This window comes from Microtus oregoni, unplaced genomic scaffold, assembly GCF_018167655.1.
Source record: "Microtus oregoni isolate MIOR12 unplaced genomic scaffold, Mior012 000032F_ref0000030, whole genome shotgun sequence".
Lineage (NCBI taxonomy): Eukaryota > Metazoa > Chordata > Mammalia > Rodentia > Cricetidae > Microtus > Microtus oregoni.
In genome coordinates, this window is record NW_024543091.1 from 19763452 (window position 1) to 19788496 (window position 25045).

The 25045-nt window shown below is 46.2% G+C and overlaps 1 protein-coding gene across 3 annotated transcripts in view; it reads left to right on the forward strand.

The window, feature by feature from the left end:
* The window catches only part of Tln2 (talin 2), a 418592-nt gene that overhangs the window by 367756 nt on the left and 25791 nt on the right, over positions 1 to 25045 (forward strand). For all 3 annotated transcript variants that reach the window (XM_041679349.1, XM_041679351.1, XM_041679350.1), the window contains 6 exons: positions 1733 to 1899; positions 2708 to 2891; positions 6576 to 6701; positions 6886 to 7002; positions 12514 to 12699; positions 16906 to 17013. In XM_041679349.1, coding sequence (XP_041535283.1) covers positions 1733 to 1899; positions 2708 to 2891; positions 6576 to 6701; positions 6886 to 7002; positions 12514 to 12699; positions 16906 to 17013 — 888 coding nt within the window. The remainder of the gene's footprint in view (positions 1 to 1732; positions 1900 to 2707; positions 2892 to 6575; positions 6702 to 6885; positions 7003 to 12513; positions 12700 to 16905; positions 17014 to 25045) is intronic.

Sequence of the window (25045 nt, forward strand, 5' to 3'; positions counted from 1 at the left end):
AGTTGGCTCAGTGGTCAAGAGCAGCAGTTACTGCTCCAGAGGACCTGGGCTTGATTCCCAGCTCCCACGCAGTGGCTCACAGCTATCTGTAACTCCAGTCCTGGGGCTTACAACATCATCTTCTGGCCTCTTTGGGCACAAATAAATAAAATTAAAAAGGCAGAAAGAAATCCCTCATAGCGGGCCCATGGGCCAACCTGATCTTAAGACAGGCCCACATTGAGACTTCCTAGGTCAGTCTAGGTGTGGCAAGTTGGCAATTAAAACCAGCCATCCCCGGAAAGAAACAGTTCTCTGTGGACCCGTCTTGGAGAAAATGGTCCCTGTGTCCTTTCTGCTAAACTATACCTGCAAGTCTCCTGAGTCCTGAGGGGTACAAGAAAGAACATCCCAAACTCCATGCCTCTTATTTATGCTTTGACTCCCGCTTGCTCGTCATGCTTTGAGACGCGTATTTCCCATATAATCCCAACACTGATGGGGCAGGGACAAGCAGAGCCCTGCGACTTACTAGCCAACTACTCCAGCAAAATCTGTCAGCTTTCAATGAGAGATCCTGTCCCGCCCCGTCTCTCCTACCCTACCACTACCACCTGGGGGTAGGGAAAAAAGGCAGTTTGGTGAGCAACTGAGGAAGACACCTAGGATTTGACCTCTGCCCTCACCCCCACGCCTCCCTCACCCACACATGGTGTATACATACGTGTTTTTACAAAGCATTTATGTGCATCAGCATGATCAAGGCCAGCAGGTGTGTACAGGCAGAGGTTAAAGAGCCTTCAGCTGCCATGTCATGAACTGTTTCTGATCTATAGGACAATGGCTGTCCTGAGGACAGGAATAGTGTACTAAGACTCCTTGGGCAGAACTGCCTGTCTGAAGGAGAACAGAGAGCCATCTAGGGGAACCTGGAGCTCTATCTCACAGGGTGAGCACATCAGTGCTGGGGGAAGAGAGCAGGACAAAGCGCCTACTCTGAGCATCAAGGCACGCCTACTCTGAGCATCAAGGCAGGTGTGTGGGGACCTTAGCTGCTGGCAGACTTGACAGACAGTGGGCAGGTGGACACATGGTTTGATGGTGAGCATGTGGGGCGATCAGGCTGCGGCTGTAGAAAGTGTCTCTAGGAACAGGAAGGGGTGCAGGTAGAAGCTGGCGCCCGGGGTTTCTGATATGGAGTGTGCTAAGGTGAAGCCGTTAGCCAACTTGCTGGACCCTCGGGTCACTGCATTGCTACCTAGTGATGGACGGTGACATGCAGGAGCTCCACTGGGATCCACTCTGGAAAGTGACCTGTCCTGCATGGCCAAATGAATGATGAGTATTGACAGTAGTTCTTCCTTCCAGACCTAATTGACGGGTGGAAACTGCCACCCACATCTTGGGAGCCTAAACCTGATCCCTCAGTATGGTATCAGAAGCATTGTAGTTGACTTTGTGAGCACTGCCCTCCAGGAAATAGTTGTGACCTACAAACACCTTATTGGGTACTTTGCATGTGTTGTCTTGTAATTAACTGTTTTACATTCAAGGAAACTGAGGCTTGGTACCTAAGGTCGGGTGGCGTGTGAATGGTAACGCTGATACTCAGACCCAGGCTCTTGGCTCTGATCTTGTGCCATTAACCTCTGTGCCGCATCAGCTCCAAGAGAGAGAATTCAGTGTTTTCAATGGGGGCACACTATCTTAGTCTTACCTTCTCCATTCCCTGGCTCCCCTTTCTACCTTCCAGGTATCCTTGGTGCTCTCCGCTCTCCAGGCTGGGAACAAGGGGACCCAAGCATGCATCACGGCTGCTACTGCTGTTTCTGGGATCATCGCCGACCTGGATACCACCATCATGTTTGCAACAGCAGGGACACTGAATGCAGAGAATGGCGAGACCTTTGCAGATCACAGGTACTGGGGGAGACTCCAGCTGGCATCCCTGAAACCGGTGATCACACTTGGTCACCACACTCTGCCCAGGACTCAGAAATGTGCTTTATCCACTTGGATGTCAATAAGATTCTCAGAGGGGGCTTGAACCACAGGGTCAGAATAATTCCCTTTGACAAGTTAGAATCAGTCTTCCCCAACTGAGGCCAGCTTTTTTGATGTTTGCACACCAGGGAGTTGCCCCTCTGGCTGCCCATAGACCCAGTAGGACCAGGAGAGGCAGAGTTAGCATTCACTTCCCAAAGCCTCCTGCCTCCTCGGAGCCTTCATTAAACATGTGTGTGTCAGTGGCTCTGCAGGTTTACCGCTGATGACCCCTAAATCCTTATCATGTGTCCAGCCCCTTTCCTGTCTCTCCAGTCCAAGGGCTGTGGGGCTGGGATAGAGTGGAGATTCTCTGTATTCTGTTGGCCATTCTGGAGCCTGGCCCCATGGGCTCTGAGCCCCTAGCAGGATGTACAAGCTCTGTACCCTCACAACCCCGTGTGCCTAGGAAATATCTGGGAGATTGTGGGGCCATCGGAAGAAGCTGAGCTTCCGCCTAGCTACTGTGCTGAGCCTCTCTCTGGAGCCGTGCTACCAATCCTGCTACATACTGTTTGAAGCTACACCCTCACATGCATGGAAGACTCCCCTCCCCTTGAAGGGGGGTGGATCACTGGGGCCTCTCTTCTCAAAGTCCCCGGGAAAGGATTTCCTTCCTTCCCAACTGCAAGTGAACAGGTTTTGTTCTGTTTCTCCCGTCTCTCTGGCCTCCCTGCCTTCCCAGGGAGAACATTCTGAAGACAGCAAAGGCCTTGGTGGAAGACACTAAGCTGCTCGTGTCAGGGGCCGCATCAACTCCAGACAAGCTGGCCCAGGCCGCTCAGTCCTCTGCAGCTACCATCACCCAGCTTGCCGAGGTGGTCAAACTGGGGGCTGCCAGCCTGGGCTCCAATGACCCTGAGACCCAGGTAGGAATGGAACCTGGGGACTGCCTTTCTCTTTTTCCTATACACCCTGCATAATGGGGTTAAGCATGTAGCCTTTGAAGTAAACATACGTGTGTATGCTTGATTGGAGAAGCGGATAAGAAGCAGTTGAGAGAGACGTGGACTGTCGTGACGGTTCAGGGGTTGAGACAAGCCTATGGATTTGGGAGGAACTTAGAAGGATAAGTTAGCCAGGCCTGGTGAACAATTGGTTGAAGAAGACATGGTGAGGATAAAGGCTAGGGAGGAATGCCAAGTGTCCTGTGGTCAGGCTGGAGCAGTATGTAGCTTCATGAAGCCAGAGAGTGAGCCATCCATGGGGGGAGAGCCATTTGGACCCGAGGGAGGGAGGAGAGTGAGCCCCTGTCTAAGGCTTGTTGAGTCAGAAGTACAAGACAAGCAGCTAGAAGCATCGAGAGCATGAGCCTGCTCCTGTGCGCGGGTGTGACTCAGGTGATGCCTCTCAGCATCTGCAGACTCAGGGAGGGGAAAGCATGGGTCAAGAGAAGGGATGTCAGATTGAGCCTGGAGAACTCCAACCTTCCAGGCACCTGCTGAGGAAAGAAATGCCTCAAGAGTGGCCAAAGCTGGGGGGTGGGGGGCAGCTAGAGAGAAAGGAATGTTGTCACCTATGGCGACAATGAATGTCTGGCAACAGGCTGTTGGTGACCCAGCTTCTGGCCTAGGGTATGGCGCACATGTCACTTACTGCTGGAGATGGCTGGCTCCCAAGCAGAGGGAGGAGAAGTGGGAGGACTTTCTGCTCAGGAGGTGGTGACTTGGTTGAAATGCCCCACCTGAGCCTTAACGCCCTCTCCAGGCCAGAGTCACCGCAGGTTTTCATGTTTGACACCAGCCCACCGTGTATAGCAGCACCTGGCACATGCCAGATACACAGCCAGCCGATGTTCCCACGGCCTGGAGCTGACAGCCGGCTGGAGTCCTCAGGAGCCTGTCCCACTCCCCTGCATTTGTCTTAGTAACAGAGGCACCTGCACCGGTTGGGTCGGCAGTCTAGTCCACTGGGCCCCAAACTAGATAACACTTGCCCCTCAGGACCTGGGCGGGCAGCAATGACTGCACTAATTAACTGGGGGCCACCAACCTTGCTCCTGTGTCCCCTGCCCCTTCCGATCCCACTGTCCTCCGAGACAATGGAGCCCCGTGAGGAACCCTTAGTGTTTGTGTCCCCCCAGCTTGGTTTCCTCCAGCAGCCCTAGAGTTCAGACCCACTGTTTGCACAGTGCTTCTGCAGGAACCTGAGACGGTGGTCCCACCCTGGGGGGAAGGAAGGAAGGAACGGCTGGCATCCCTGTTGCTGAGGTCGGAAGTGCAATCCCACCCCCCCACCCCCCCACCCCCCCACCCCCCGTGATCTTCTCTCGCCAGCTGATTTTGAAGAGAGAGCTGTGGATCTTCTCCACACAGAAATGTGTTAAATTGCTGTGGGATTTTTTTTTTCCTTTGTTTGAAAACATCTCAACAAGTTATGTTAGGTACAAAAAGTAGAACCAAAATGAGTTCTTAGAGCTACCTCAAATCTTCCGTGACTCCTGGTGTTTCCTCTGCCTCCCCATCTGGGCAGCCTCTTCCCCAACTCCTATCCCTGTTTGTTGGGGTGAGCGCACTTAGCGTGCCATCTACTCCGCAGACCTTTAGCTGCCATTCAGCGGTCCTTATCTAAAGGTGCCATCCTGTTCTGGTTACCGGACAGCTGACTGGCATGCAGAGGGGTCATTTTTCTGAGCAGATTTTAAAATTAATTTTATTTACGTAAACTGAAATAAATTTTAAAAAAGAGGTTTCTGTTTTCAAGATATCTAGAAGGTTTGGAGTGCTTTGTTTTTTATAATTATGTGTGGGTAGGTGTGTCAGCTGTGGGTATGTGTGCATGAATACAGGTACCCAAGGAGGCCAGAGGCATTCAGTCCCCTGGAACTGGAGCTAGAGACAGTTGGGGGCTAATCGATATGGGATCTGGGAACCTAAATTGGATCTTCCAGGAGAGCAGTTAAGTGTTTAACTGCTGAGCCATTTGGCCAGTCCCCTGAAGCAGCAATTTCTAATGAGAACTCACTTAAAAAAAGGGGGGGCAGTGAGATGATTCAACAGGTAAAACACCTGCTTCACAGGCTTGACAACCTGAATTTGACTCCCAGAACCCACAGAAAGTTGGGAGAAGAAAGCACCTCCATAGGGTTCTACTCGGACTGCCACACACACTAATACTAATACATTAAAATTTTTAATAAATAAGCTATTTTTTCAGATCTGCTGAGGGAAAAAAAAATGTTCCCTGTGCGTGTCAGTCACCTGTCAAGTAACCAGGACAGGGCAGTACTTCCCGGACGCTGATGTTAGCAGCAGCCCTGGCTTGCTGTGCCTCCATTTCTTGCTGCACGTCTTCACTGTTACAGGCTCACTGTGGGTGCAGGAGGCTGGCTGGGGTCCCTTGGCCCTCTTGATGAGGTGACAAAGCAAAGGGTGCGGAGGATGACAGGAGGCTGTTACAATGTTTCTGTGTGTCACTGCTGTCTGGAGTTCTGGAGACAGCAGAAGGCTTTGATGTTTATTACCCTGGTTGGTCCTCACAGCAACTGGATGAGGTGGGAAAGGCTGGCACTCTGTGAAGGTTAAGTCTTGGGCCCTTGGCATCACATTGACCAGAGTCCAAATTCCAAACCCTCCGCTCTTGGCGCCAGTGCAGTGACCCAGTTCATGTCAGCTCTCCCTTTGGCTGGTGCTTCAGGTTCCAGCTCCAGCACTCGAGATAACATCAGTTCCAGGATGGAGCAGGCCACTTTGTCTTCATTTCTTCCTCAAGATTCACTGAGTGCCAGGTGTTTGCCAGAACACGTTCTGAGGAGGAATCCAAATAGGGTCTGTTCTAACCTCATTGGGTTGTAGGAGAAGATAAATCATGGATAAGCGAATAAATCAAATGGCGCCGTGGACTAATACGACTGTAGTATTAAACAGGGCCGTCTGATAGTAGTTTGGTATTCAGGAGTTAGACCCATTGCTAGGTGGTCAGGATCAGTCTCTTGGGACATACATTCAAGCTGAACCCAGAGGATGGAAAAAGCCAGGTTCCAGGTAGAAGACAACAGGAAGAAAGATCTACGTGTCCAAACTCGTGGTGCGGGGCAGGGAATTGCAGGCACAGAGCTAGAGAGCAGGCCGAGTGCCATAGAGACCTTACTGCCCCATATGAAGCTGTCACTGTGTTACCACTGCTTCTGGGTGAGTGATGGTTCCTCAATGATGGTACCTCTGCCTTAGCAACCTTCATCCGTTCAGAGACAGCTTGTTGGCAGACTTGGCAGCCAGGGGGCTATGTACCCAGATCCCAGCCTCAACATCAGCATCAGCCTCCACTACATGGCAGCCAGGGGACTATGTACCCAGATCCCAGCCTCAGCATCAGCATCAGCCTCGGCCTAAGCAGCAGCAGTGGGAGCAACCTCTCTGTTAGTTTTATTATCATTATCAGCAGCAGCAGGAAGATTGGCCTCCCTGAGCCACAGACCCTCCAAAGGTGGCTTCTTGAGTGGTGGTGTCATGTGCAGAGCATAAAGCTACCGATAAAGAGCCTCCTTCCCGCACCCTGGCAGAAGCCAGCACTGAAGGTCATCCTCTCTACTCACCAGCCTCCTACTCTTTCAGGTGGTGCTGATAAATGCCATCAAAGACGTGGCCAAGGCTCTTTCTGATCTCATTGGTGCTACCAAGGGAGCTGCTAGCAAGCCAGCTGATGACCCCTCCATGTACCAGCTCAAAGGAGCTGCCAAGGTAGGGTGGGACTCCAGCGGGGGCTGACCATGATGGGATGGTGATATGCCAGACTGCTGGAAAGAAAAACATTTGATCCTCTTCCTCGTATGAAGGAAGGAAATTATCTTCCACACCATTTACATAGAAGGTTCAGATGCTACCCCTCAGACAGCATACCCTATGTTTTTCTCCTCCCATGCAGGTGATGGTGACCAATGTCACCTCTCTCCTTAAGACTGTGAAGGCGGTGGAAGATGAAGCCACCCGGGGCACAAGGGCACTTGAGGCCACCATCGAGTACATAAAGCAAGAACTCACAGTGAGTACCCAGCAGCCATCACCCTCAGCTAGCTGTCACCGTCCAGCATATGACTAACACATGAGCTTCTCTGCGATTTTTAATTTAAAGAGCTTTTACCTGGAACTCCTAGACTGGGGAGGCTTACGCATCTGTCTCCTGGTGGCATTTGTAGCTGCTTACCTGCATGTCAGTGAGTGTGGCTGGGATCTATTGGGACTCTTTGCGAGACAAGGTTTCATGGAGCCTAGGAAGACCTCAAACTTTTACATCTTGAAAGGTAAACTTGAATTTCTGATCCTCCTGCCTTTACCTCCCAAATGCTGGGATTACAGGTGTATGCCACCGTGCCTGGTTTTACAGAGGTGCTGAGGACTGAATTCGGGGCTCAATGAACGCTAGGCAAACACTGTGCCAACCGATCTATATCCCTAGCCAGGTTGTAGCCCTACATCCCTAGGGTTGATATGTATCACTTAGGACAGTCCGGACTTTATTCCACCCAAATTACAACATGACACTGGAGCATTGCAGAAGAGAAAAGTCAGAATGGCAGTTTACACTAGCCTTGTGTTTAGATTATGGGGATTACACGCATCCTTTCTTGTCACATTGCTGTTGGCCACATGTGGAATGACAGTTTGAGGTTCACTGTTAGGGGAGAGGCGCAGATGCCTTTAGGTAAGACTCTTCTTCAGCATCCGGCTCATTTCTGTTTGAGATGTCTCTCCTTAAAGACATTAGCTCTGTTTACTCTTCCCTCATTCTAACCCTGGAGAGTTACAGGCACCAGGAATTGCAACAGTAGAGATGTTCTCTGTTTTCTCTGTGCTCAGCACAGTTGCACACCCCTCATCCTAACACCCACAAATAGAAACAGACAGGAAATGAGTGGTTTTGCCCCAAGATTTCTTTGTAATAGGTATAATCACAGATGTAGCTTTTTTAGGGGATATGTAGGCACTTGGGGATTCTGCCTCTGCTGCAGGTGCTCTGCCTCTCAGGATCACCTGTGAAGGCAGCGTGAGGAGCAGCGCTAGAAATGAGCAACTCTGCTGGTGCTGGGATGACTCTTGGCTTCTTTTGTCCTACCTTGAATGGAGCCAGCTTAGGAGATACTGTGAGGTTATAGTTTTAAAGGAGAAGCTAAAAAATATGTAAGTAAATCAAAAGCAGGTGATTCCTTAAGACATACTATATGGGTTGTAAGTGGAGACTGCTTGTTCATTTCCCGGCTGCCCAGATCTGAATAATCACACAGAAACTATATTAATTACAACACTGCTTGGCCAATAGCTTAGGTATATTCCTAGCTAGCTCTTACATCTTAAATTAACCCATTTTCATTAATGTCTGTATTACCACAGCGCTGTGATTTTCTGATAAGATTCCAGCATCTGTCTCCTTTGGCAGGTACATGGCGTTTGCCTTAACTCTGCCTACTCTCTCTCCATATATATATCTTCCAGCCTGGCTGTATTCTGCCCTGCCATAGGCCAAAGCAGCTTCTTTATTAACCAATGGTAATAAAACATATTCACAGCCTACAGAGGAAATCCTACATCATCTCCCCTTTTCTGTCTAAATAAAAAGGAAGATTTTTAACTTTAACATAGTAAAATTACATATACAAAACAGTTATCAAGCAAGAATTATAGTATAATATTTAGTCCATTTACCCCTGGCAAATTAAGAAAAATACTCTTATCATCTATCTTTGTGTCTAAAGTTTTATATCTAATTTATCCTTTATCATAACTAATGAAAACTATAACTATCTGTCTTTAATTCCATCAAAGATGCCAGGATATATTACCTAAGTAAACAGGAAGTACATTGTAAGCAACTTCCAAAACTCTAGAATTGACAGAGACAGCTCACTGACTGAACAGTCACCCAAAGTTCTTCTGTAACGTTGGGTACCCATCTTCAGCCTACAAACCCATAGTACCTTGTAGACTTTTCCATGGAGCAGGAAATTTCAAAGACTGTTCCACCTATATTGGCAGTTTGTCAGTCACATTCTTCTGTGTCCTTCAGAATGTCTGGCAGACTCTTTCATGAAGAAGTAATCTCACTTTCTTTTGACAAGCTCAGCAGTCATTTTTCTGTGGGTCCTGCATGTCCAGTATATACTGCCAGTATACTGTGTCCAGCTTACTGCCAAGCAGTTCAGGCAAGGGAAGTTTCTTGCCCAAATCGCTAGCCTTGTCACATTGAAGGCAAATTTCATAACGAGTTTCTTCAATGCCCAACATCTCTTAAGTAATTGGTGCTTCCAGAAGCAGATATGTCTCACTGTCAAGAAAAGTCTAAGTTCTTAAAACATTTTAAATGCTGTATTCTGTAGGTTTTTGAAAGGTTTGAAGAATATCTATACATCTGAAATGTAGCTCTGTACATCTAGAAAACCTAACTAACATGACTACAAGTTTGACTATTATAAATGACTGCCTGTTAATCTATAATTTTTAATTATACATTACATTTTTAAATGAGCTGCACAAACACAATGCCTTAACCAAGAGCAGAAATACATATGCACAGTGTAACAAAATCGACCTTAAATCTGTATCAATAGACCAAAATCGATATCTATGCAAATTATTAATCTCTATATCATATCCCCATTTAAATGAAAACAAACATTTATAAACAATCATCTTGGGAATTGGGCAGAGTTTTCTCCAAACTGCTTTCTGCTGTTTGTTGGGTGAAGTATTTTTAGGGTTTATGGAGACCTTTTGAGGATGGGGGTCTTTTTCCATCAAACCAAATTACTCTGGAGAAATCCACGGGTTCTCATCCTCAGTAGAAACAAAAGGAGAACCTCTTTTTCAAAGTAACATATCCTTAGACTTAAATTTTGAAGTCAAGATACCTTTAAGATATATATGTTGGTTTAACTTAACAGCCCCCACTATCAAGTGTCTTTCTGTAGTTAACTCATTAACAGTCAAAAAATTTAAAGAAACCACAATAGTATACATAATCTAAACTGTCTGTGTATTTTCCATCTTTACATGACTTTTTTCTATTACTTTTTAATGTTTATTATCTTTATTCCTTTTATCTATGTCTGTTTGTACTCTTTTATATTACTTTTACTGTCTCTTGAAAAACTTTGTTTTATTTTTAAAAACCATTTACTTCTTTTTGTAACTGTCTGTACTCTTTTTCCTTTGTCTCTCAAGCCTACGTACATTTTTTAAAGCATACTATCTCTCACTTAGAGGTCTGTTATGTCTGAATCTGTCCTATTGTGTGTCGGAAATCCTTTTCTGACAAAGATCATTTTAAAATGGTAAGCAGTGTGGTCACGGTGGCCCTGGATGCTGACTCCACCTTTCAGGCTTTTAACATGGCAGAGGTAGTCCACTGCCAGCTCTGGACCTGCCAGGTGGGAACCATGCTCACCACCTCAACTCTGGGAAGAGGTGGCCCATGCTACCACCAAGTAACTTGCGCCATGCTCCAAAAGAACCATAGCCATTCATGCTACCAGCATGAACCAGGAAGCTGTCTCTTAAAGGAGTCCCAGTTTTTGCTGCTAATTCTGAGTCAGGAAGCCTTCTCTTAAAGGAGCCACATCTCTACTCACCACCAGCAAACAGAGCCTATCTGAAAATATGCAGCTACCAAGAAGCTGCACTTGCCTCCCGTTTTTGTGGGTCTAGAAGCCCTCTTTTTTTTCTTAAGCTTTTTCTTAGGTCTTATATGGATCCATGCCCCAGACGGTGGGCACCATTTTGTAAAGGAAGACTGCTCATTCCTTTCCCAACTGCCCAGACCCAAATAATCACATAGAAACTATATCGTTTGGCCAATAGCTTAGGCGTATTCCTAGCTAGCCCTTACATCTTAAATTACCACATTTCGATTAATCTGTGTATCACCACAAGACTGTAGCCTACCAGTAAGGTTCCAGCATCTGTCTCCTTTGGCAGCTACATGGCATCTGCCTTGATTGACTCTACCTAGTCTCTCTATATTTATCTCTTCCAGCCTGACTATATTCTGCCCTGCCATAGGCCAAAGCAGCTTCCTTATTAACCAGTGGTAATAAAACATGTTCACAGCATACAGAGGGGAATCCTACATCATCTAGGTACCTTAGAATGGCTGCACAGGATGGCCGTGTTCCTGCCTGAGAACTGGATACAGGTTCAGACAGCTGTAGGTACCCATGGTGGGCAGTGGAAGGGAAGCTACAGAAAATAGACTATCCTGGGACATTACAGATGCTTGGTCATTGTGAGTGTATGAAAGTGGCTTAGAATTCATCCACATTTTCTCAGTTGGAAGGATGGGGAGACAACTCAACAGTTAAAACACCCAGATACAAGCATGAAGACAGTAGTTTGGCTCCATAGAAACCCACATAAATACTGTGGCCCATCTGCAATTCCGGTCTGGAAAGATGGGACAGGGAATCCCCAGAGCAAGCAAACCAGCAAAACTAACCATATCAGTGAGCTCTGGGTTTGACTGAGGGACCCTGCCTCAATTAATAAAGTGGAAGAATGGATGATGTTGATTCCTGACATTAACCTCAGGCCTACACATACACGTGCACATATGTGCCCATACACAGGCAAAACATGCATACACACAACATGCACACTGCCCCCACACACGTGAAAAATGGAAACAAACAAATGAAGGTGAATTAATTCACCCAGAGTGTTCTCCACAGAGCCTCTGCCGTGAAGACCACAGTAGTTGAGAGAACTCTATGTGTAACCACCATCCCACTGCGGTACCTGGGTCTGGACACGGACTGGCTGTCCTGAGTTATTTAATTGTCATTGCCGTTTCTAAGGAGCAGTGATGTTTGGCTGGTTGTCACATAGCAAGAATGTTGTATGGGTTCCCTGTCTTACTCAGGTCTGAAAACAAGCAGCCCCTCTCCCACAGGGACAGATGCTCATGCAGCACACAGTCACAGGGCTAATCATTCATAGTAAAGACAAAGGACCAGGTGTGTGTGAAGCCGAAGCAGCTTGCCTTGGCTAACATGAATTCACTGCAACTTTTTAAAGTGTGTATATAAATTGGAGTCACTGACTTGAACACCTGCATAGCCCTGCAGCTATCTTTGTGAAACAGAGTTATAGGATAATATGTTTCACTCCATAAACTCGTACCTGTGCAAGGTGGGCAGGAGATCATCCAAAGTGATGTCTTCAGGTTAATCCTGCCCTAGAGCCCACACTGGGGTTGAGGAAGACAGTATGTAAATACGGGGTAGTGATGTTTGCAAATGGATGAGTTTGCCCTTTAGAAACCTCCTGTTCTCCATATTCTTTCCACGAATGTCAAATGTCCGTGTGTGACCCACTCTACTGTCCTTAATTAGGTTTCTAATTTCCTGTCATGTGACAGTCTCTTCCAATTGTTAGCTTGGTTCCCAGACACTAATTGCACCAGGTGGAAAGGAGTAAGTTATGTTTGTCCTTTCTGTTTTGACTTTTGGGTTTTGTTTTTGTTTTTGTTTTTTTTTTTTTTGCCTCTTCTGTTTCTGACTTCAAGGTGTTCCAGTCAAAAGACATACCTGAGAAGACATCATCACCCGAAGAATCAATCAGAATGACGAAAGGCATCACTATGGCAACAGCCAAAGCCGTGGCAGCTGGGAATTCATGTAGACAGGAAGACGTGATCGCAACCGCCAATCTGAGCAGGAAGGCTGTCTCAGATATGTTGACAGCTTGCAAGGTAAGGACCTGGGCATTGTTGTGGATGGATGATGGATAGTTTCCTGTTGAAAATGACTCATTCAGTGTCCTGGTGAAGGAGGTGAGCTGGAGTATGAGCAGGGAGCAGCTGCACACCTTAAACTTTGTGGTAGACCAGCATGCAGAGAGTACAGTTTACACCTGGCAGGGTTAGCTCCCACCTTACCTGTAATCCGAGTGCGAGGAGGAGGAGGAGGCTGGAGGATTATTGCGAGTCAGAAGCCAACCTAGGCTACATAACAAGACCCTGCCTCAAGAAAACAAACAAGCAAACATTAGGGCCTGGAGAGATGATGGCTCAGAGGTTAACAGTACTTGCTGCTCTTCCAGAGGACCCGGTTTCCATCCTAGTACCCATATGGCAGCTCCAAGATCAGCTGCCCTCTCTGGGCCCCAAAGGCACTGCATACATGTGGTACACAGACATACCTGCAGGCAAATCACCCACCCATACACACTACCAAAACCAATAGTAATAAGATGATGGCAATGATGCTGACAGTTCCTTTGGAGGCAGCTGCATTCCTCACCTCCCTCCAGAAAAAGGGCATCATGCAATCAGACAAATACAGAAAACCAACCTGCTAAATGGTGGGTCCAGAAAAACGTCTCTAGTGGCGGGGGTGGAGTGGGGCTCAAGGAATAAAGTGCTTGCTTGCAACCATGGAAACCTGAGTTTTATCACCAGAACCCACGTAAGCAGATTCTAAACCACCAATAGCAACATGCAAACTGGCATGATTTATTTACTTATTTGTTTTTGACTTTCTTTTTATTTATTCTTTGTGTCTTTCATACCATGCCTCTCAATCCCACTCATTCCTCATCCCTTCGTACCTGCCCTACGCCCTTGTACCCTCCCCTCCAAAATAAAATAGAATAAAATTTAAGAGAAAATTTTTAAAAAGAAACAAAAATCTCATCACAGAAAAAATAGCATGACACATTGAGTTCCACAGTATATCCAGAATGTCCTTCTGTTCATACAGTTACACTTGCAAGTCTTCCTTCAGAGTTACTGGTCTGGGGCGAGCCCTCTGGTTTCTGCTACACCATCAATACTGGGTCCTTGCTGGGGCTCCTTTTGAATTTCCTGTTGTTGCCCTGTGAACTGACATGGCTTATAAATCTAATCATATATATTAGTTATTAATTGTTAAAGAGAAGCCCATCACACTTGATTCCTATTGTAATTTTAAAGTCCCTTTTGCCTCAGTATTTGTGAGATTGCGTGGAGCAGATGCTGGTATGGGTGCCAGCCAGCGGTGTGCTGCCTGAGCTCCTCGGGATATCGCCCGCATGGTGCCCAGACTATCGGGGAGCACAGGAAATGGGCCGAGATCACGGAACCAACGACTGACAGTGCAGCTGCGAGGTTTCTTGAGCAGTTGAGGCAGCTTCAGTGGGCATTCAGCCCAATCATGGTGGTAGAGAAAGGGACTCCAGCAACAAAGACAAGGTTCCAAAGTGACTTGTGTGTAGCGTGATGCGGCGGTGTACGTGTCTGTGCCTCCAGACACAGAATCTGTACCCAAGAGGAAGTAATAGCTGAGATAAGGTGATTGGATGAGTGTTTAAGATGCCTAGAGCATTAAAGTCATGAGTTAAGCCAGGCGACTGCTTGTAATCCCAGCGCCAGGAAGGCAGAGACAGGTCGATCCTTGGGGTTCTCAGGCTAAAATGGGCCTACGCATGTTGGCACACACCTTTAATCCTAGCAATCAGGATCAGAGGCAGGTGGATGGCGGATAGCATCCGAAGAATGACACCCGAGGTTGCCCTTTGACCTCCACACACACGATATTTTTTATTAATTATTTTTCTGTATATTGATGTGTTTGCTTGAATGTATGTCTGTGTACTGCATATCTGTCTGGTGCCCACTGAGCCCAGGTGAGGGTGTTCATTCTAGGAGTTAAACAGTTGTGAGCTGCCATGTGGATACTGGGAATTGAACCCCTGTCCTCTGGAAGAGCAGCCAGTGCTCTTAACTGTTAAGCCATCTCTCCAGCTCCAACACACAGGATTTTTTTTTTCTAAGCAAAAAATTTTGAAGTCACACCAGTGAACCTAGTTGCTCTGTTGGAGCATGACTTCTGGGCCTGAGTGGAAGCCAGGCGAATGTGAGGTGAGGCGTGTCCCACACTGCCTGGCCTTAACAGATGCCAGGATTGACCAGTCCCTGGGTGTCTTCACCTGGGTGAGTTTCTGTGTGGTCTGCTTTCGTGTGCCTATATTTTTGTTAGATTTCTTTATTTCTGGTTATTGTTGGCACGAGGTGGCCATTCCTGTGTTGCTCTGGTCTTTCTGACTGTTTGAATAATGACTTCTATCAGCCAGTACTGCCTTCCCCTTTGGTCAGATAGGTTGCCTACAGTGTTTATTGCTGTAAGCTTTATTGTTTTATTTTTGAGATTGGGTCTCATATATCCCAGGTTGGTCACTATGTAGCTAAAGATGACCTTGAACTTACAACCTTCCTGCCTCTCCTTAGCTCTTTGCTTCCAGGCATACCCCACCACAGCTGGTTTATGGGGCACTAGCTCATGCGTGTCAGGCAGGCCCACTGCCAACTCACCTACGATTTCGCTATAAGAAACATCTTTGTGTTTATTTGATTTATCTGAGCTTTGGATTATTTGCTCAGGAAGACTCCCAGAAGTGGTATTAGGGGATCAAATTGTATAACCTTTTCATTATTGCCAGATTGTTCTCCCAAAGGTTCTGCCAAGTTACAGAGCCACCACAGTTAGCAAGAATGTTCTTCCCCCAACCCTTCTTGGCAACCTGGTCACCTGCTCTGGCGAAGCCACTGCATTGTAGCACCATGACCCCGTGTCACATGACCCACAGTAGTGCACAGCTCTGTATTTCACATTTAGAGGCTCAGGGAAACATGGAGATAATGAAATAGGGCATTTTAAGAGCACGGCTGTGGACACGGCCGTGGGCACCCTCCTTACCCACATCCCCACCCACCACCCCTGGTTTCTGCCTCTGAGGTTCGTTAGTCCTCAGTCAGTCTAACTTGTCTCCTCAATGGCAGCTGCTTGCCATGTTCCCTAGGGAAGGGTACACAGGTCTTGCCACCCACACTGCTCATCTCTGAAAGGAGATGAACTGTAAAACCAAAACTAGTCAGCCCCCCTTACGTCTTGACTTTTTCCTAAGGACCCATGAGTGGTACCCAAACACTCTGCCACCAAGTTTTAGCCACAGTCCTCTTTTTACTTGATTTTGAATCAGAAGCTCACTCATTTGCCCAAACTGTAGCCTTGGACTCACTCCATAGCCCAGGCAGGTCTTAAACTTGGGGTCCTCAGCTTCCCGCTGAGATGACAGGCCTGCCATAGAGAGACTGGCTCTGTCATGGGTCGTGCCTTTGTGGTGCCTGCTGGTTTATTGGGAGTGTTGTTTTATGCCTTTCTGTAGCCTCCCAAGTGCTTTCCAGAGTGGAAACTGTGCAAGAAGAATTAAGGGGCTAGGGTTTCCTTATGTAGCAAATAAAAGATGATGTCCCATACCTGCGCTTTTCCATGCTCTCCAGGGTGCATTTTCTCCCGCAGCCCTGCAAGTCAGAACGCTACCTGAGACGATTTGTCATGGATAACTGGAGGTGGCAGGTCACGGTACAAGGAAAAGCCTGAGAGGCTGTTACCCAGGGCTCTGGCTTGCTTATCTCTGCATTTGTATAATGTGAGACGCGTTCTTTACAGAGCCTGGGGGTAGCAGGGAGCTGCGAACTGAAGGAACCTAAGGGCTCTGGTCACAGAGAGTGCCCTGTGACTGTAACTTGGGAGGCTCAGTGGGAACATGGGCTTCATTAGTCTGGGGACATAGAGATGCCATAATAGTGCCCCTGCTGGAAACAGTAGCTGTGAATCTTCCTGGATGCTTTAGTGCATGGAGAAGGGGGTGAGAAAGGACAGAAGGTCCCAGACTCCAGTGTTTCTGTCATGTGTCCCCAGGAAGCCAGCCTACAGACTGTCAAAGGACCTGCTGCAGAGGCATGAGGATGGAGGGAGAGATTCCTTTCCCACCTAGAGAATGGGGGGTGAAGGTCTTCTGCCTCAGAGACCAGGGTGGCCAGCTCTGCTGCGCTGGGAACTCACAAGCAGCTCTTCTTGGTTTAAGATGCCAACATTATCTTCCCTCCTCCCCGCTCCCTCTCTCAATCTGTCTCCAGCAAGCATCCTTCTACCCTGATGTCAGCGAAGAGGTACGAACCAGAGCCTTGCGGTACGGCACTGAATGCACTCTGGGCTACTTGGACCTTCTGGAACACGTCTTGGTGGTAAGGATGGGTGTGGGCAGGGTGGGGCAAAACTATATGTCTTTGTGACTGACATAGGTGAAGACCCTCCTTCCCTCAGGCACACCCCCTTTCCAGCATCCTACTAGCATCTCTCATGAGGTTAGGACTATGCTGAGCAGACCATCTGATCCAGCACACTAGACAGAAAGTGCAGCCTTCAGGAAGACTTGGTGGGGGTCCAAAAGATCTGATTTCACTCTGGCACCAAAGAGCCAGCAGAGCAAACACGCCTGGGGTAGGGTGGGGAGAAAAAAGGAAGAGGCAATGTCAAAGGAGAATTGATAAGTTTAAGGTCAGAGACAATCTTGAAAAGAATTGAAAGGTCTCTGAGGCTGGGGAAGTAGCTCAGTTAAAGAGTTTACCATGCAAACATGCGGGGCCTGAATTTGATTCCCAGCACCCAGGTAAAAAAAAGAATTGAGTGAGGTAACACACACTTGTAATCCCAGTGCTAGGAGTGGAGGTGTGGTAAAGATAGAAGGATCCCAGAGTCTAACCAAACCAGCAAGCTCCACATTGAGTCAGAGACCCCATCTCAGTAAACAAGGGGGAGCTGTTGAGAGAGATGCCCAACATTGACCTCTAGCCTTACACACACACGTACATGCACCTACACAAACACGTGCTCATGCACACACACCGACACATGCACACATATCATATTGGGAGGTCTTATTACAGAGACCCAAGTGCATTCTAAAAATATAGAAAACAACAGCTTCCATGACCAGCTAAAGAGAACTATTGCAAGTGGCCTGCTAGCCTCTGGTGGCTTCCTGCTATCCTTGAGTGAATGGCGTGGGTCATATCAAGAGTGCCTGACCTGCTGTATCCACTGTGGAACTAGGATTAGAAGACAAAGACAGAAGATTCTGGGCAGCAGATATTGTGGTCATGGTTGGTACCCTGTTTTTTAGCCTTGTTTAGAACCTTGTATGGACTGGAACAGAGCCCAAGAGAGTTTGTCCAGGAACCAGGGATAACACAAGAAATTGGATGACATGTCCCCTCCCATGTCTGCTCCACTCTCCCCAAACCTAAAAATAAAAACAAGTCCCAGGCCACCTCAAGTACACAATTCTTGTCTCTGGAAGACAAGCGTTGGATTTCCTTGTTTTTATTTGTACAGCCACATGAACTGTGGCTGAAGAGATGAATGACCAGAAACCCACAAAAGTCTTTCCCCTGGTTAAGGTCACTCCACAGTTCAGAAACAGATGTGGGAACAAGTCCCCAGCTCTGTTCTGGTTCTAGCGGTCACTGCCTTCTTCTTAAATTATCTTCTGAGGAGTCATTATGTTCATCCAGAGAACTTCAGTCACTGATAAAGTATTATGATATTACTGGTTTTGTTTGGAAAAAGTAGTCCGGACAGTGGTAGCACATGTTCTTAATCCCAGCACTGAGGAGGCAAAGGCAGGCAGATCTCTGAGTGGAGGCCAGCCTGGTCTACAGAGTGAGTTGTAGGACAGCCAGAGCTACTTAGAGAATCCCTATCTCAGGATGGTGGGGTTATGAACCTTGGGCTTCCAAAGTCTGAACTCCAATGAGTGGAAGCTACTGTAAACTACATGAGCCAAAGAAAACACACCTTAAGCAGAGGAAGGAGCCTCTGTAACCAAACTAGATGTGCCCGAATCCATTGAGAAGACTGATCCATGAGTATATGACACGCAGGGCCAAAGGCATACAGCCAGAAAGCCTCCTGGGGCATCTTTGTCCTCACGAGACTATGTACCATCTTCCATTATCTTTGGGGTATATGTTCTGTACCCTGCCTATTATTGTACCAAACTCTCGATTGTCTGCTCTTGCCTATGCATATTAGATATGATAGTTTAATTTTAAGTCAGAAACAGTAGGAAATCACTAGCAATCACTGGTAGAAAAATGAACACTTATAGCAGTATACTATAGTAAAAGATATGTGAAGGGCCATCAGATGGCTCGGTGGGGGAAGGGGCCTGCTACACACTCCTGGAGACGTGAGTTTGATGTAACCCGTGTGAAGGTGGAGTGTGAGAACTGACTCCACAAAGGTATTCTCTGAGGACACCCACACTAGAGGAAAATTTAAGATAACCACTCATGGTGGCACATGCCTTTACTCCCAGCGCTTCGGCAGAAGCATATGGAGTTCTGTGATTCTGAGGTTAGCCCACTCTACATAGAGAATCCCAGGCCAGCCAGAGCTACATAATGAGACCCTGTCTCAAACAACAACAACAAAAAAGATATATCAAGCTCAAAGTGTCAACACTCAGGAGACTGAGGCAGGAGGAGGGTTGTTAGTTTGAGACCAGTCAGAACAAAATCGCAAGATTCTGTCTTTAAAAGGGGTGTAGGGACTAAAAAGATGGTTTAGTGGAAAAATACTTGCTGGACAAGCATAAGAACCTCAGTTTTGATCCCTATCACCCATGTTAAAGAAAAAAGCTAACATATCACATTCCTGTAATCCGAACATTGGGGAGGCAGTGAAGGGTCCCTGAAGCTCCTTGGCCAGCCCGTCTAGCCAAATTGGTAAAAGCCCACAGGGAAAGACCCTGTCTCGATGAGATGGAGAGTGACAGACAGACAGCCACATATTACATTTATAGGCACACACACAGTCACGTGTACGCACATGCGTGCACAGACAGACAGACAGACACACACACCCCTCCTCCTGAGGGGAGATAAGGCGTCCAGAGTCCCTGAAAACATTAAAGAAGGTCCACGAAGCTCCCTAGGCTACACATCCTGGTACCCCACTTTAGGGCTGTCTAGGTGCTGTGTCTGCTTCCAACCATAAGGATGATGAGCAGGAGGGAAGTTGCCGGTCATAGGGGATGATGCCATGTGTCAAGGAGGAAGCTTCATCTGGCGAGGGCCTGTATGGGCAGGAGGCTGGATGAGAAGGGGGAGCCACTGTTTTCTGTTCTATGACCCCAACAAAAACCATCAGGGAGCATTCCCTGTGGCCACTCATATTGTGCACTGTTAGTGTTTCAACACAGATTCTTTTTTTTTTTCAAAATTAACCATGGAATTTATTAAACACATCACAGAAACGTGCAACCAAGTCTTTAAAATGTCTTTTTTGGGTATTAAAAATAAAACTAGCAATTTCAATATTTTAGATAATATGAAAAGTTAACCTCAAAACACAAACTCACACCACCTTTTATAACTGGCTTTTCTTGTACATATAATATTCTTATTTTTAAAACCTCTACTTTGTAACATATTATTACATCATAAAGATCCCTAATAGCTAACATCACTCTTTTAGGTCAGAACACATGGTTAATGTTATCAATACTAACATATGTTATTCCCAATACTCACATATTGATGATTAAAGCTTGAGTAGTGGCTTTTTGTTAGCAACATGACAATTCAGTTTCATTTCTGGAGCATAAGGAATGCCCAAATATATTTTCATAACCATCTGGCTATGAAACAGAGCAGTTCTGATAAAGGTACCTAAGGCATAGTCCCGTCATTGTTAGTGAATAAGCTGACACCTAATTCTGTCAGCCCAGTGACCAAGAGCAGGTCTACTAACAGCCAATGCTCTGCTTTCCATACAATAGTAGAAAGACTTTTCACTTGTCATAATGACACACAACCATCTGATAATATGCCCTTCAAAATGTTAAAAGAATGGTGGCTTTAACACATGAAATTCGTTATATTGTATTTAACACCTGCCCATCCTCTTTGAAAGAAAAAAATAAAATTCATAAACAACAACAAAAATTCAGGGTCAACACAGATTCTTCTTTCCCGTGGAGTGGAGGCTCAGTCTTCCATGTTGCAGACCTATCTCGATGGTTGATGTAGCTGTCATGGTGTGCCAGGACACCAGGTGGCCTCAGCATCCATAATTATGGGAGACATAGGAACATGCTGTTTCTCCGAGCCTCCTCGGGGAACCCGCCAGGGCCAGAGTGAGACCATTAGCAGAAGAACCAGCTCAGTGGCCTAAAGCTAGTGTTATAAAACGAGAAGAACTCAGCCCATCTAGTGTGATAAGAACTTCTGTGTCTGGGGCTGGAGAGATGATTAAGAGTGCTCGCTGTTCTCGCAGAGGACAGGAGTTGGATTCCATTGCTGGACCCAAAACTGTCCACACTCCAGCCTCAGAGGATCTAATGGCCTCTTCTTCTCTGGCAGGCACCCACATGCATATCATACATATTAACACAGAGACCCAAACACAAAAATATAAATAAATAAGAGTTTTTGTATACCTTAACGGTATATATGCACACACACACACACACACACACACCATCAAAGAAACACAAACACAGAATGTCTCTCAAACTGTTTATAAGGAGATACCAAATTGAGAGCCCCTGCCTAGAACCCCACTTCTGCCTTTTTCTAATGCTCTATTTAACTCTCAGCATACATAGGCTCTGGTTTAGGCAGAGCCATCGTGGCTGCTCTAGGAAGCTCCTCGGTGCCCATGGAGTGCATCGGCCTTCTGCATTTGCTGTGCACTGCTTCATGCTGGAGCATCTGCTCTACAGGGCAGGGTGCAGGCACCAGCCTCCCAGTGCCATGCCGTTGTAGCCCAAGATCTCGGACAGGGTTAACCTTCACTTCCCTGGCAGAACTTTACTCAGGGTCTCTCTGTGTCCTGATATCAGAAATTGTGTTGACTTAATCACAGAATTAAAAATAGAGCAACTCTCCCCCTGGCTGTCTAGAGCTGAGACCCCTTAACTCGGCAGTGCACTCTGCCTTAAAGGGCCATCTGTTCCTGGAAGTGGCGCTCTCTGTCTACCTGGGGGGCTCTTCTCTCAGCTGTAGACGTCTTCAGTCATTGCAGTTTGATGATTCAAGTGTTTCAAGTTCCCACACCTGTAACTCCCCTCAGCTTTAGTGAGGCACAAGACAGAAGGCAGTAGCACAGATTTCTGGGCCTAGGAAAGCAGGACCACAACTAAAGGAATAAATGTACGTCTCGCCTTCAGATTGTCCAGGCAGCCAATGACCTGCTCTGCATCACCACAAATTTGTTTGCGTTTTCTACACTTTGGCCAAAACTCATTGTACAGAATTCTAAAAGAACTAATATTTTTTCTTTGTTAAAAAGATGTTTAAACATGTCAGGGCAGTGGACTCACATTTTCTCAATAGAATTGCAGAATTTTCAATCCTATCTGTATTAGCATATAGATATATATCATGTACGTCTTATTACATAGCCTGGCACTTGCTATCCTACTGCATCAACCTCCCAAGTGCTGGGGTTACAGGCGTATGCTTCTTTAATTTACGCCAACTATCTTATTTTCCCTTGAGAATTTCCCTCCTGCTGATCATCCTTGTGGTTGGAAGCAGACACAGCACCTAGACAGCCCTTGAGTGGGGTACCAGGATGTGTAGCCTAGGGAGCTTCGTGACCTTCTTTAATGTTTTCAGGGACTCTGGACTCCTTATCTCCCCTCAGGAGGAGGTAGGGGTGTGTGTGTGTGTGTGTGTGTGTGTGTGTGTCTGTGTGTCTGTGTGTGTGTCTGTGTGTGTGTCTGTGTCTCTGTATCTGTGTCTGTGTCTGTGCTTGCATGTGCATGCACATGTGACTGTGTGTGTACCTGTGAATGCAATATGTGGGTATCTGTCAGTCACTCTCCCATCTCATTGAGACAGGGTCTTTCACCAAGCATGGGCTTTACCAATTTGGCTAGACTGGCTGGCCAAGGAGCTTCAGGGATCCTCCTGCTTCTGCCTCCCCAGTGTTAGGATTATAGGAATGTGATATCATGCCAGCTTTTTTTTTTAACATGGGTGATGGTCATGTTAAAGTATGAATAAACCTACCTTACTTTTAACTCACATTCATGGCCTTTTGTCCACAACAGAGTAATAATTTAACAAGGTCTGTGGATTGGTTAGCAAGTCACAAAATGAGCCATAACCATTATTCAACTAGTGGTCTTAGAGCACTATTTCAGACAAAAATGATACCACTTGGGAATTTTTTTAAAACATGATATAAAGATTTCACCTAAGTAATGTTATTTGGGCCCTTTCTATGATTCGCTTATATAAGCCCACCACAACTCTGTAGAGGAAAGACTATTACACTCGTTTAATAGGCAAGTAAACTGAGGCAAGGCTCAGAGAGCAGAGAAATATTTGGACTCAAAGTGCATTGATTGATTCCAGAAGATACACTAGGTTAGACGCCCTGCCCACTGGCAGTGTTAGGAAGCAAAAGGTGCCTCTTCCCTCAGCCTTCCCAGGACTTTTGTGATTTCCTGGAAATGCTCAAGGAAGCTGTCTTATTAGGACTTATTTTTCACTCATTTGTTCAGTTTCTCCCATATGTATATATATGTATACATAAATACGTGTGTGTGTGTTTCCACCACCACTGTTTAGTTCCTATCAAGTTCAAGGTATCTTAGTATTTTTATTAAAAACCTCTTGATTAACTGTGTTTGTAAATCTAATTACACACTGCTCAGCATTGTCCTGGTCTATAAACTGATACCGCATCATTTTGGCTACAACCTTTTCAGTCTTTGTGAGAGAGAATGAGAATAACAGAGGAACTGGAATCATAGAGCATTATTCATAAATGTAAAACAAATCTAAAAGATAACCATATGGAGAGATGGCCAGCGATTAAGAGTAGTACATAGGGCTCTTGCAGAGACTCTGAATTCAGTTCCCAGCATCCACACTGAGCAGCTCACAACTACTTATTAGATCTCCAGGAGATCTAACGCCCTCTTCTGGTCTCTATTGGTACCTGCACTTAAATTTGCATTACCGCCCCCAACCCCCCCACCCCCGCCACACACACACATACACACACACTTACTTACATATATACATACATACATACATACATACATAGTTTTTTTTTTGAAAAAAAAATTACCAGAGGAAGGAAATGGGGGAGAGATATGTATGAAATAATACTCAAAATGATTGGCTCATCAGTTGAATATATAATGTGATGTTATCTGTACACAGGTGTGTTTGGGACTGGTCACAGTGTAACCCATAAACTCCTTCAACCCAGTTTGTTGTTGTTGTTTGTTTGTTTGTTTGTTTACTACATTTCTTTTAGGAACATAATCAGAGGAGTTAGTCCTAAGGTACAAGAACTATCTCTTCTATACTTCTGAAATACCATATTACCTGACCAGATTTTTTAAAAGAGTATAGGACAATCAGCACAGAATAGACACTAAACGAGTGCCTACTGCATTCTGGGCCTTGGGTGAGATGGTTCACCTGTGTTTTTTATTTGGTCTGTATATCGGTCCTCAGAGACAGGCGTTGTCCCAGCTTTATAGAGGAGAGACAAGGTTCTGGTGGTTTCTCTAGTCACACCAGTAACCAGAAAGGCCTGGTCTGAACATAGGCTTGTCCAACTCCAAAGCCCACGCTTGCTCCTCTTCTCTGAGACTCCATGATTGTCCACAAATGGCTGCAGGTGTCTTCTCCTAAGCCTCTTGAAGTGTCTGAAGGTTTCCCAGTGTGGAACAATAGGGAAGAGAAGCAGAAAATTGTTAGAAGAGAATTTCAGAATCAGGATGGGCCAGCCAGGAAGATGTACCTCAGTTGAAATCCTGGGGAAGATGGTAAAGGAGTCAGTCCTTGCTTCATTTCTTTTTTAAAAAAATTGATTGATTGATTGATTGATTGATTGATTGATTGATTGATTTGTGTATTACAGTATTCTCAGTACTCTGCCTGCAAGCCAGAAGAGGGCACAGATCTCATTACAGATGGTTGTGAGTCACCATGTGGTTGCTGGGAATTGAACTCAGGACTTCTGGAAGAGCAGCCAGTGCTCTTAACCACTGAGCCATCTCTCCAGCCCCCCTTGCTTCATTTCTTAGTTCCATATTTGAAGGAATTTAAGAAGAGATCATCTGGTTTCACAGTATATTTCTGGTTACCAGTTCTGGTACCTTTTGAAATAACAACTTAAAAAAAAAAATCTTGAAACCTCTGGGGCTAACAAGAAGGCACAGCAGGTCAAGGTGCTTGCCAC